Here is a 13,002-nt window from a genome sequence, read left to right as displayed (position 1 = left end):
GCACCTACAGTGCAGAAGAGTTTGTGAGGGGACATTGTTACCTCTGGATGAAAGCATAACAAAACTGCAAAACAGGAATATCCACGAGAGGAGATTTCTGAAAAATAAAAGCTATTATTTTACACTGGTAGGAAGTGAGGATATCAATTTCAATACAACAGGCAAAGTCATGTACCTATCAAACCAAAGGTCTGAGCCAATACCCCAATACCCAACTATAAGCACCTTCCCTCCCTTTCTGAGAGCATTTATTTATAAAAAACTTATAACTGTAAATGTCCCCTTGGCCCTTTCAATGTATGTCTCCTACAACTTAAAGACTTCTCAACCTAGGGACCATCCTTTGATGTACAATCGCCAAGAAGACTGGCCTCAGGCTCTGGCCTCCACAGGAGGGTGTGAACTAGTAAACCCAGATGACCCCGTTAAGGGGAGCAAAAACTAAGAGCTCCCCAGCCCTGTCGGGGAATGTTCAACAATAGTAAAACAGCCCAGTTGCCCTTGCCCTTCCAGGAAGGAGTAACCTTATCCCTGCCCCCATGAGCTAGAATATTTGCCTGCTTTGTGTGAGGACCCTCCAAATTCGCAGGCAAATTTAAACCAAGATGATAGATTAGTTCAAACAGTTACTAAGAGGCAGCCTGTAGCCATATCAGCTACCTCCATGTAGCCGGATTTGACTATGCAGTCCCTCTGTGTATGTTACAACCCCATTGGCCACCTGTGTGGCTGGGCTCGACCACATGGTTTTTGCCCTTAAAAGCCCAGCTTGGGAACCACTCGGGATCACAGCGTTAGCTCCCAAGTCTGCACTGTGTCCCTGGCTGGCTAGCTCACTATTTACTTCCCCAATAAATTCACCATTTTTTTTTTTAAATGAGACTGGCTCTGCGTGGTGGACTCTGGTGGGACATGGAATCCCCACTGGGAGGGGTGTGGAATTCCCTCCCCCTGAAGCCTTAACAGCCCAATCACATCAATCCCACTCCTCTACACACCTGCTTGTCTGTAATTTCCTTCTCTCCCCTGTTCCTTGCCCTTCCTGGTCAGTCACTCCTCCCTCTAATCCTTCTGCACAGGTCAGAACTGAGCCCAGCTCCTTCCCCACTGTGGCAGCCATGATTCACACCTGCCAGCATCACCTTGGGCAGAGGCTGGCTGGGTTTACTTGACACCTTTAAGACTGTGCTTTTTGAGACAGGAGTCATTTCCTGTTTCTAAATGCCATTTTAGGTGGTGCACAGAGGTGCTAAGAATGGGAACACCAAGCGGTGGGAGTCCAGGCCGTGGGGTCTGACCTCTGGTGGTTCCTGCTTCAGACAGCAGCACTGGAGCAACTGGCTTCTCCAGAAGCACAGGAATACCACATCTCAGGAAGTTCCTCATGCTCCCATCCGCTACGCTTCTCTCCTGGATACACACAACGTGCAGACAGGAGCACTGGGAAGAGATCTGCAGGCTCACCTCGTCCCCTTTGATTTGTGGTGGCCTCTTCACCACCTCCTTCACCAGATGCAGCACCGTGTCTGTCTGCAGGGTGCTGAGTGCACAAACCAAGTCGACCAGAGTGAGCTGGGATGTACTGGCCACTGGGACTATCTGCCAAGAAAAAGTAATTCCTTGAAGGCTTGCACAGAGCAAATAAAGGTAAAGGTGTTGGAAGCAGCTCTTCTCAGCAAATGATCTTTGACACCAATATCTTCCTTCTTTTTTCTGGTCCTGGGACCTCAAACTTGCACTTGACTTTTCTTGCTCTTGGCTGGCACTTTAACATCTGAACCATGCCTCCTCTGGTTCCAGTGTTTTTCTAGCTAACTGGAGATAAGACCTCTGGAGATGAACTTTTCTGCCTGTGCTAGTTTCAAACCATGTTCCTTTAGATTTCAGCCTCCTGAGCAGCTAGGATTACAAGTGCGAGTCACCAACATCCGGCTGACTCCCACAGACAGACAGACAGACAGAGACACACACACACACACACACCCTGTCGAAACCTTATCTTCTACTGCACTTTAAAAAGTGGTGGGGGCCGGGAGTTTGGCCTAGTGGTAGAGTGCTTGCCTAGCATGCACAAAGACCTGGGTTCCATTCCTCGGTATCCCACATACATAGCAAAAAAGCCAGAAGTAGTGCTGAGGCTCAAGTGGTAGAGTCCTAGCCTTGAGAAAGTCCAAGGACAGTGCTCAAGGCCTGAGCCCAAGCCCAGGACTGGCAAAAAAAAAAAAAAAGAAAAAAGAAAAAGTGGTGGGTTTAGAGCAATCAAGAAGAAAAGGTATAGGGGCACAGGCAATAGTCATGGTACACAAGAGTAAAAAGTATTTTAGAAACAGATGCATAAACTTGAAGGAAGCAGCTAGAATGAAGAAATGAAACTGAAAGTATGAAGACACGAGGGAAAACTCTAGACAGAGCAAGTTCAGGCTGGCAGGCCCTGGCAGGAAGTGCCTGAGATCGTGGGCACACTTGTACCCCAGTCTACAAATCATGCTCACAAGAAATGGAAAACCAACAACAACCAAAAACAAACAAACAAACAAACAAACAAACAAAAACCCAGCTAGCACCAGGTTGACTGCTGGGAAAGCACCACACGATGTGAGGGAGGGTGGCCGAGACCCCACTGCTCAGTCTTCCTCAGACAGCAGCAGCCCACCATAGCCGTGGAGGTTAGGACACTAGGCTCATCCAGGAGGAGGGACCCCTCTTCCCCCACCCCACCCCTGTACCTGCCCCGGTGGAATAATGGGAAAGTGTGTTGGCTTTGCGGCAGTAAGTAAACTAAGTCCTGGAGGGTGTCCCGATGGACCACTGAGAGGACAATAAATGAAGCAAATCCAGGGAGAAGTCATCATTCATTCACTTGTAAGAATCACTCATTCTTCCTTATTATCAGGGACAAGTGATACTGTCCTGTATTAAAGAAGTGATACGTGGAACCAAGGAATAGGCCACGTAGTCTTCACAGGGAAGACAATGGATGGATTCTTTAGCTGGGTGAGAGGGTTATAGTACTTTAAAATTTGGGGTTTTTTTCTTTTTTCTTTTGGTGGTACTGTCTGAGCTTTTTCTTTTTCTTTTCTTCTTGCCAATTCTGGGGCTTGAATTCTAGGCCCAGCCACTATCCCCAAGCTAATTTTGCTCAAGGCTAGCACTCTACCACTTGGGCCATAGTGCCATGTCCAGCTTTTTCTGTTTATGTGGTACCGAGGAATTGAACCCAGGGCTTCATGCAAGCACTCTACCACTAAACCACAGTCTCAGTCCCAGCAGTTTTTCTTTTTCTTTCTTTTTTTTTTTGCCAGTCCTCAGGCTTGAACTCAAGGCCTGGGCACTGTCCTTGGACACTTTTTGCTCAAGGCTAGCACTCTGCCACTTGTGCTACAGCACCACGTCTGGCCTTTTCTGTATATTTGGTTCCAGGGAATCGAACCCAGGATTTTCAGCAGGTTAGGCGAGCATACTACCACTAGGCCACACTCCCGGCCCAATCTTCTTAATTCTTTAAAATAAGACAACATTCTCTGTATTCTTGCAGGCATATTAGATGAAAAGAGGGCAAAAAAAAAGAAAATTATATCCATTATAGAAAAAGTAGCAACTAGAAGGCAGAGCTGCACTAAACCCATGACTCTTTTGGGTTTAGCACTGAAGATGGTGAAACTAACTCAGCTGGCCTCTGTGTCACCTGTTCTTCCCAGGCTCCTTTGGGGTTTCTTTGCCAAAGTGAGTTTACCTTTGTCTTGCTGTGGCGTTGAGCTTTCTTTCTACTCCAGACTGCGGCAACAGCAGCTATCAGCTGGACTCCGAGATGGGCTGTCAAGGGGTTCAAGAAGTCCAAAATCTTTTGTCTTATGGTCTAGAAAATAGAAAGGAAAAAAAGAAAAAGAAAAGATCTGTTGTATAATAATATCAGAGCTCTCATGGAATCCACATCTAGCTACCACCTATGGTAGGTACTGAGTACAAGGACCTCTAGTATCAGTATTAAAACAGCAGGTTTCACAATTGGGCGGATCCAGGAAACAGGAGGAACAGGCATTAAAGGGGCTGGATGGGAGATGATACTGGCTGTGGTGCCAAAGGGAGGGTATAGTGCATGGTGTAGGGACATGGCTAGCCAAGTTGACAAGAGTCCCAGGAGATGAGCCATATCTCTTCCCCCAACCCCCCAACCCTACTGGCAACTCCTTCCCCCAACTGTGAGTGGGTGGTACTGTTTTTATTGTATTTCCTTCTCAGCTAGTCAGCCTGGAGCCTCAGCAAGGCCTGTCTGCCTTAGGATCAGTCTCCCGACTGCTCTCCTCCCAGAGCCTCACACAAGTTCAGAGCACTGCATTTCCTTCAAGAATCCCTCTCTGTCTCTCTCTCACACTTCCCCTCCATTCCTTCCTTCCTCCTTCCATCCCTCCCTCCTTCTTTCTCTCCCCTGTCACTGCCCAGGAGGACTGGGCTCCATCTATCTTGTCCACAGACAAAGGAACAGGGCCTGGTGCACACAGCAGGCACGGGAACACCTGAGAACCAGTACTCATTGCCCATGCTTAGATCACCACAGACAAAGCTGAGCCTAGCATGGAGCTGTCTCCTCCATTCTACCAGGTTTGTGCTCCTGAGATGCCGCCCCGGGTCCCGATCCACAGCTGTGGAAAGGCTAGGAGCCAGGTGCTCAGTCATGGTACCTGGTGATACCATGATTCATCTCCACTGGTCCACAGGGCAGAAGCCTAGCAACAGCCTATCACACAGATGAGGAAGCTGAGGTCCAGAAAAGCTAAATGCAAATTTTTTTTCTGAACCTTTCCCAGCAGGCTTGAACTGCTACACAATTCCTTCAAAGCACCTTTGGCACTGAAAGAACATTCTGGAAGCCACCTGTGCATCACAGCATCAAAACGCCAGAGCAACAAGGAGAAAGGCCCCTCACCTTGGTGGTTTTAAAGTAAACAGAAGAAGATCCTTTTGTGGCTCCCAGGAGATCCACCGGCCTCTTCTGAGACTCCTCCTTTCTGAGAACACTCCAGAGGAGGGCCATGGTGTTTACAATGCGAGGAAGCTCTTCTAAAATGGCATTCTTGGCATTTCTCAAGCTGATAGGGTCACTCGCAGCAGCAGTCTGAAAGTGAAAATGGACGAGTGAGACCTGGCATCACCGGAGCTTTTCTCCAGGAAGGTGATGGGAGCTTCTGGGGCTCAGGTGGGTGCTGGCCTCTCCAGTAAGTCAGTGCTGTCTGGAAGTAATGACCTCTCTTCTGTCTGTTTCAATCTTGGCTTTCTTTTAAGGAGAGGGAGGGAACCAGTGGGAGGGAACTCTAGATTACAAACTCTTTTACTAGTCCACCCCAAGCACTGGAGGTATGCTAAGATGTAATCCCAGTCCCTGTACTGCAGCTAACATCTATCATGCCTTCCAATGCAGGCTTCATAAGCACCATGCCAGCAAGTAGAATGAACACACAGTAAGACAATGAACATAAGCATTAAGAAATGTACATAATAGCCAGGCGCAGTGCTAATGCCTGTAATCCTAGCTACTCAGGAGGCTGAGATCTGAGGATAGAGGTTCAAAGCCATCCTGGGCATTAAAGACCGTGAATTTCTTACCTCCAATTAATTGCTAGAAAACTGGAAGTGGCACTGTGGCTCAACAGGTAGGGCAGTAGCCTTAAGCTGAAGAGTTCAGGGATAGCACCTAGGCCCAGAGTTCAACCCCACAACCAACAACAACAAAAAAAGAAAATGAACATAAACCTAAAATCAAACAAGTGGCTATATGTTTTCTATTATATTGTTTCTGACTACACAAGAGGCAAGGGCTGAAGACCATGGTGGGAAATGCTAGATCAAAACCAAATGTGTATGCCTTACTAAACAAATTTGCATAACTCACATAAATACATCATGTCATTCATGTGAAACAGTTATAATCCAATAATGACAACACACTGTATTGTCAATTACCCCAAGTGCAGAAAAAAGTAAATTAAAGTACCTTTTTGTTTTGGTTGGGTTGTTCCAAAAGACAGAAATGACTAATGGTTGTTAGACCCTCCAGAAGAGTGAGTGGATAATCTGGAGAAATGTTTTCCTTCGTTGAGGTTGAGCTTTGATGAAAAAACGAGAAAGTGGTTTAGAGAATTTTAGAGACTGGAGTTATAACTTGACATGCAAACACTGAAAACCCTATTGTAAATGAATTTGGACTCTGCTAATGAAACAGTGCAAGAATGACTAGCACCTCTGCTACCTTATAGTCATAGTCACTTTGGAAAACGGTTTAAGATGTTTGCAAGTTGCAGAGGAGGTGACTCTGCTTACTGTTTATCTGATTGGCAAAAATCAACTGACCCGTTGAGTGATTGATTCATGTAAAGACCCTAACGAGTCTGAGTATGTGTGTGGAATGACAACACTAGCCAGGCTTCTCAGTAGGCTGAGCTGTGCTCCACTTGGCACTCAGGCCCAGTGAAATGGCCATCCACTGTCATGGAAGTGATGCGACGCCTCCAAGACTTCAACATACCTGATGGACAGCTTCACAGATTCACATTCATACTGTTTGACCAGCTCATCCAAGTTTTTGCAAATCTGGATGACAAAGGGTGTCACGGTCCAGCCTAGAGACTTTCCAAAGTATGGCAAAGAATGTGTGACCAGGCTCACCCAGGCGGGGTGCATGCCATAGCCATAGGCAGGCTGCAGGCCTCTCACCACGGCAGACACCAGAAGGCCCTGGGAGGTGAGTGGGTGGGGCTGCACATACTGCATGGCACCGATGGCTTGCTGGAAGTTAAGGGCCTTCTGCCACTCCCGGGATAGGGCTGGCTGGCTCTCAGCCTCCTCCTGGACCTGGCCCAGGTGGTGCTCCAAGACAATGAGTGCCTGCAGGAGCTTAAGCAGCTCAATCTGCAGTGGGTGTTCACTCCAGATTTGGTCCTGTCCCAGGTTGATAAGGCTCTCTTCAAACAGACTGTCCCCCAGCAGGGCACAGCCCCTGTCTGCCACAGCCAGGCCGTAGCGCTTCTGGCTTGTGTACATGGATGCTGAGAGTGAGAGCAGGACAAACTCCTGCACCTTGCACCTCTGCAGTAGGCTGTGGATGAACTCCACATTCTTCCCCTCAGTGGACTTGGCCACCGACACCAGCTGCGTGATGATTCGGATGAGCACCTCGACGCTCTTCACCTGCACGTCTCGGTTGCCCAGGATGTCCCGGTGGCACACCTTTAAGTAGCAAGGGTAGTAGGAGCGCAGGAAGCTCAGGCAGAGGTAGGTGAGGAGCTCGATTAGCAGAGAGTGGGGGCACACATTGGGGGCCTGGGTCTGGAGCTTTCCGTAGAAACTTTGCCCAACTAGGGCCTCCTGGTGGCGTGCAAGAAGGTTGGAAATGAGATTGAGGTGTGCGGTGGAGCTGGTGTCCATGCTGGTCCTGGACACAGCCTCGATGAACTCCTTCGGGTTGGTCTTGAGTATGGCCTCCAGCACGGAGAAGGCGTACAGAACCCGCCGCGAGTCGTAGGGTTGCAGGTAGAGCAGGATGTGCTTAAACAAAGCCTCCAGTGTCTCCTGCCTCTCCTTCTGTTGTTTCAGCAGCCGAGATGTGGTGAGGGCCTGCAGCTCCAAGTCTGCCTCCTCATCACTCGAGAAAGACTCCGAGGCCTGTGTCTTATCCGAGTCCACCCTCACCAGGCCCAACTTGGTATTAGACTTGAAGTTTTCTGCCAGCAAGGCCGAGCGCTTGGGGTACGCTCTGCCAGCCATGGGGAGGGGTGCGCAGCAGTTTTCCTCATGGCTCAGCTCCTGAGGGTTGTGGGAGGGAGATGAGAAACTGGACGTGTTCTCACTGTCAGTGTGGCCAGAGCTCGTGTCTGCAGACTCAGTGTGCTCACTGCTGTCCACGCTGCCCGACGCTGTTCTGTCTGGAAGGTCCATGTAGTAGGGCAGGTCTTCCTCACTCAGCTCACTTCTGGGCGGGCACTTCTCTGGTTCCTTCTCTACTTCAGCCCAAATGGCTTCTCGATCCACTGTGGTAAGCTGGCTTAGAGGGAGGGGCTCTTCAGAACTGCTATCCTGGAGGCACCCCGAAGCCTCTTTATAAGGTTTCTTTCGGTTAAACCAACGATGCAAGTCCTCTGGAAAACACAAAATGACAGCTGATTTTAGAACAGAGAGGCTAGCAATGGTGAATGTGCTGTCGTAAAGTCAGACAGAACGATCAGTAGTAATAAAATTCCCACATGAAACCAACCAGTCTAGTTACATGAGGGCAAAAGGTAGAAACACAGGAAAATGAGTTTGTGTTTTGGAATGCTCAAGGGATTAGGTAATTCAGTTATGTTGTCACAGAAATGCTGTTATGGAGTTCCAGTGGTGCAACTGGTTAGTGCATGATACTCATAAGAAATGCTGTTATCACAACATTTCTTTCTTTTTTTGCCATTCCTCAAGCTTGAACTCAGGGCCTTAGCACTGGCCCTCAGCCTCTTTTGCTCAAGGCTATCACTCTACCACTTGAGCCACAGTGCTACTTCTGGCTCTTTCTGTTTATGTGGTTCTGAGGAAATGAACCCAGGGCTTCATATATGCTAGACAAGCACTCTACCACTAAGCCCCAATCACAATTTTGGGTTTTTTTTGGGTCAATCGTGGGGCTTGAACTCTGGGCCTGGATGCTGCTCCTGAGCTCTTCAGCTCAAGGCTAGTGCTATATCACTTGAGCCACAGAACCATTTCTCAACATTTCTATGGGAAGCAATTAAAAAATATTTATAATTTTGTTCTAGCAATTCCTTTTCTAGAATTGTTATCTCGCAGAAATGCCAACAAGTTCTCATAGCTATGAAGATAAGGGTTTCCATCGAAAATGTCATGTGTGAACAGAGCTACTGAGTGAACTAAGGATTCAAGATGTGGAGCACAGTGAACACATCAGATCCATGCACATGGCAGGCTACTGCTCAGGGGCTTAGAACACGTGTTCCTTGTGCTGATAAGATCAGTGTGTAGGACCTACTGAATGCAGGGAAAAGCAGAAGCACAGCAGTGTGGACAGAACAGTGTCTGTTTAACCTGCAGGTGGTGCCACCATGGACTTCCACCTGTGCTTCTACTTCCTCATTAACCCACTTTTAAAAAGAAGCACAGGCTGGGAGTTTGGCCTAGTGATAAGAGTGCTTGCCTAGCATGTACGAAGACCCAGGTTTGATTCCTCGGTACCACATATATAGAAAAAAAGCTGGAAATGGTGCTGCGGCTCCAGTGGTATAGCTCTAGCCTTGAGAAAGACCAAGGACAGTGCTCAGGCCCTGAGTTCAAGGCCCAGGACTGCCTCCCCCCACAAAAAAAATAAGTACATTGGGCTAGGAGCTTGGACTAGTGGTAGTGTGCTTGCCTAGCAGGTATGAGGCCCTAGGTTCAATTCCCTGGAACCACATACACAGAAAAAGCCACAAATGGCACTGTGGCTCAAGTGGCAGAGTGTTAGCCTTGAGCAAAAAGTATCCAAGGAGAGCATTTAGGCCCTGAATTCAAGCCCCAGGACTGGCAAAAAAAAAAAAAAAAAAAAAAAGAACCATACTGACACTTTTTTGTTGTTGTTGTTGGTTGTAGGGCTTGAACTCTGGGCCTGGGCGCTGTCCCTGAGCTCTTCAGCTCAAGGCTTAAACCACAGTGCCACATCCGGTTTTCTGGTGGTTAATTGGAGAGAAGAGTCTTAAGGACATTTTGTGCCTAGGCTGGCTTTGAACTGTGATCCTTAGATCTCAGCTTCCTGAGTAGCTAGGATTACAGGCATGAGCCACTGAGTCTGGCTGCACATAGATATGTCTATAGACAGAATATATACAGACCTCTTAAATATTTAGTTCTCTTTAGTAAAAGCCAAAAGTCTTTAGTATTTATAAATACTGTCTATTGGTAGCTTTTAACAAATCCATGCTGTGAACCCTAAGCAAGAATGAAGAGAAGGAAGAATAAGATATCAGAAATATTGGCCTGCTTGAGGTTTAACATTTTCCAAATAGATTGCTACAGGATGGCAGGAGGAGGAAAAGGAGGAAGGGGTAGGCAGCACTCTTCGCATGTCTACCAGAGAGAGAAAGTGGTAGAGCAAGAATATTCTCTTCTAAGGGCTCTCAGACAGCTCTGTTAATGGGCAGAGAACACGTTAGAAATAAGGCAGGGCTGAGACTTCCTAAACCTCAAAATCTATGGAGTCCAAACTTTCTTCTAAAAAAGAAATGTACTCAATAACTATCTGATGCAATTGTAATCCCTCTGTACACCACCTTTACAATAAAAATATAAATTCCAAAAAAAAAACCCCACCCAGGTACAAATATTATAAATGTAGCTGCCATGAGAACAAAAAGCCACATTTGTTTTGTGTGAGTACTGAGGCTTGAACTTAGGACCTCTAGGTCACATTTGGCTTTTCCTGTTCATGGCTGGCACTTTTACACTTTAACCATGCCTCTGGTTTCAGCATTTTGCTGGGTAATTAGAGATAAGATTTTTGGAGGTAGACTTTTCTGCCTGGGCTAGTTTCAAACCATGTTTTTCTAAATCTTAGCCTCCTGAGTAGTTAGGGTTACAGGTGTGAGCCATCTGTACCTGGCTAAGAATCCTTACTTTTACTTAAACATGGACTGATTAAAAATAATAAAACAAATAATCATTATATTTTTATGGGGTACAATGTATTGTGTGTATGTATATATATATGTATATATATATATATATATTATGAGCTTGGCATGGTGGCTGATATCTGTAATCCTAGCCCCTCAGAGGCTGAGATTAGCAATTCAGTCATAGACTAAATGACTTAAGGACAGCAATTCAACAAAAAGCTCCATACAGTAGCAGGCACCTGCTATTAGCTACTAGAAAAGTACAAATAGGAGAATCATGGTCCAGGCTATCCCAGGAAAATGATTTTTTCGAAATATCACAAAAGCATAAAAGGCCAGAGATGTGGACAAAGTTGTAGAAAGCCTATCTAGCAAATTTGAAGGCCTGAGTTAAAAATCCCAGTACCACTAGACAAAAGACAAAGTATATATTATATAATTATTAAATCAAACTAACATATTTCCCCTCACCATTTTCTGGTGGTAAGGATGGGCAAAATCTATTCCCACAGAAGTAGAGACTAGAATATGGATAGAATGAAGATGGGCAAAAAGCTAAAGGTAGGAAGATTTAGTTGGATAAGAGGATTAAGTTTTAGTGAGCTACTACACAGTGTGGTGACCACAGTTAATAACAAATATACTTCAAATGTTCCTTCTTTTGGAACAGAACCTTCTTGGTTTCTTTAGTGAAAGCAACAATCCACTAAAGTTCAATGCTGAATGCTAATTCCTGGGTCCTTAAAATTTCACAATATCCACAGTTGACAGGCATTTTCAAGGCATCTGAATCCAGCAAGATTGCCAAGTGGGTCTAGTCCCTTAATGGTGGCCAAGGCAACTGAGGGCCTCCCTCCCATGTGGGGGACCCAACGTTGTAGCTCACCAGCTGAGTTCTCCTGTTTCAGGCAGTGGATGGAAGTCCTCTGGGTTTTGGGCTGGAGCAGCAACAGCAGCACAGGTTCAAGGATACGCGCCACATCCCCAAGGGAGAGTGCACGCACCAGCCAGCACTGGGCCGCGGCACTGATAGCACCATCCGTGCAGGCCAAGCTGTCCAGGACGACAAACAAGGACCTGTGTGGGGGAGTCCAGTTCTGAGTCCAGTTCTGCGTGCCAGGCATGGTGGCCGATCGACACCATGGGAAGCCAGACATATATACATATACACATGTAATACATATATGAGAGAGACAGGGACAACACGCCTCACCACCTTCCAAACAGAAGCACAGGAGGACAAGAGGGTTCTCCTCCTTGGTTTCTTGTTACAATTGTGGAGGAGCGTTAACCTCCCAGGCTTCTCTGTGAATTGCCCAGGCTCTAGGCTGGGGATGGGCCCTGAACCTCTCCTAGGCTGTGGTGCCTGGTCTAGATGATTTGAGAAATGGTGGGCTACATGAAGCCAACAAGTAGAATGTTTCTACCATAAAACTTGTACCTCAGGCATGTGCTGCTCCTGAGCGACTGCCCACGACCGTGCAGTCAGTCACAGTGAAGGTGTGAGGCTTCCCACTCTCCCTCCACAGTCCTTCACGCAAAGAAGATACAGAGCTCCATGGCTGATCCAAAGCATGCGAGCATCTTCCCTCCCCCACCAAATTAAGAACATTCCTCGTGCGTCCCACGCTTTGGGCCTAATTCATTCAGAGCACCATTGCACATGCAGTGAAAGTCATGTGCATGTGACCCAGCCTCCCACATGGACCAGGAACTTCTGGGGTCCAATGAGAAGGGGCTCACCGATCAAAGGAGCGGTTGTGGGAGGTGACACGGCTGCCTTGGATCTCCCTCGTCAGGTGCCAGATCACGGAAAATCGAAACAGGGCCTCCAACCTTGTTCCCTTGATTAGGAAATGTACACGTGTGAGAAAGCAGGTTTCCTAACGCTGTGTTCAGTCACAGTGAGCCTATTTAAATAACAAATGACTACTGTCAACACCATAGCCACGTGCTGTATTTTCCTGTGGGGCTTTTCAGAAGGAAAGGAAAAGCCCAACACTCTCATGCTTTTTGACAGTAAAGGGCACACTGAAGACTCAGCTTTGGTCTGTGTCCAGGGTCACCTGAAGAACGTGGTCTAAGGAAAAGTAGAGCACTGTTTGGAAGTGCCAGGCCCAGAACCAGAACCAGGTGGCACCAGGGCAATCAAGTTGAGTGTGTGTGTGTGTGTGCATGTGTACCAGGGCAACCAAGTTGTGTGTGTGTGTGTGTGTGTGCATGTGTACCAGGGCAACCAAGTTGTGTGTGTGTGTGTGTGTTTGCATGTGTACCAGTCCTGGAGCTTGAATTCAGGGTCTAGGCAACGTCCCTGAGATTTTTTTTCCTTAAGGCTAGTGCTCTATCACTTGAACCTTAGCACCACTTGCAGCTT

At 47.2% G+C, this 13,002-nt stretch overlaps 1 protein-coding gene across 4 annotated transcripts in view; it reads right to left on the bottom strand.

Moving 5' to 3' along the window:
- The window catches only part of Dop1b (DOP1 leucine zipper like protein B), a 93,537-nt gene that overhangs the window by 27,771 nt on the left and 52,764 nt on the right, over positions 1-13,002 (bottom strand). For all 4 annotated transcript variants that reach the window (XR_016538164.1, XM_090349191.1, XM_090349200.1 and 1 more), the window contains exons 17-24: positions 12,372-12,472; positions 11,515-11,705; positions 6,521-8,129; positions 5,990-6,101; positions 4,925-5,113; positions 3,734-3,856; positions 1,465-1,599; positions 42-97 (exon numbers count right to left, since the gene is read on the bottom strand). Coding sequence is in view for 3 of the 4 variants with exons in the window: in XM_090349191.1 (XP_090205317.1) it covers positions 42-97; positions 1,465-1,599; positions 3,734-3,856; positions 4,925-5,113; positions 5,990-6,101; positions 6,521-8,129; positions 11,515-11,705; positions 12,372-12,472 (2,516 nt within the window). In the remaining variant the exon portion in view is untranslated. The remainder of the gene's footprint in view (positions 1-41; positions 98-1,464; positions 1,600-3,733; positions 3,857-4,924; positions 5,114-5,989; positions 6,102-6,520; positions 8,130-11,514; positions 11,706-12,371; positions 12,473-13,002) is intronic.

The sequence above is a fragment of the Megascapheus bottae genome, chromosome 1, assembly GCF_031878675.1.
Source record: "Megascapheus bottae isolate mThoBot1 chromosome 1, mThoBot2.hap1, whole genome shotgun sequence".
Classification (NCBI taxonomy): Eukaryota; Metazoa; Chordata; class Mammalia; order Rodentia; family Geomyidae; genus Megascapheus; species Megascapheus bottae.
This window is presented reverse-complemented; position numbering and strand designations above follow the sequence as displayed.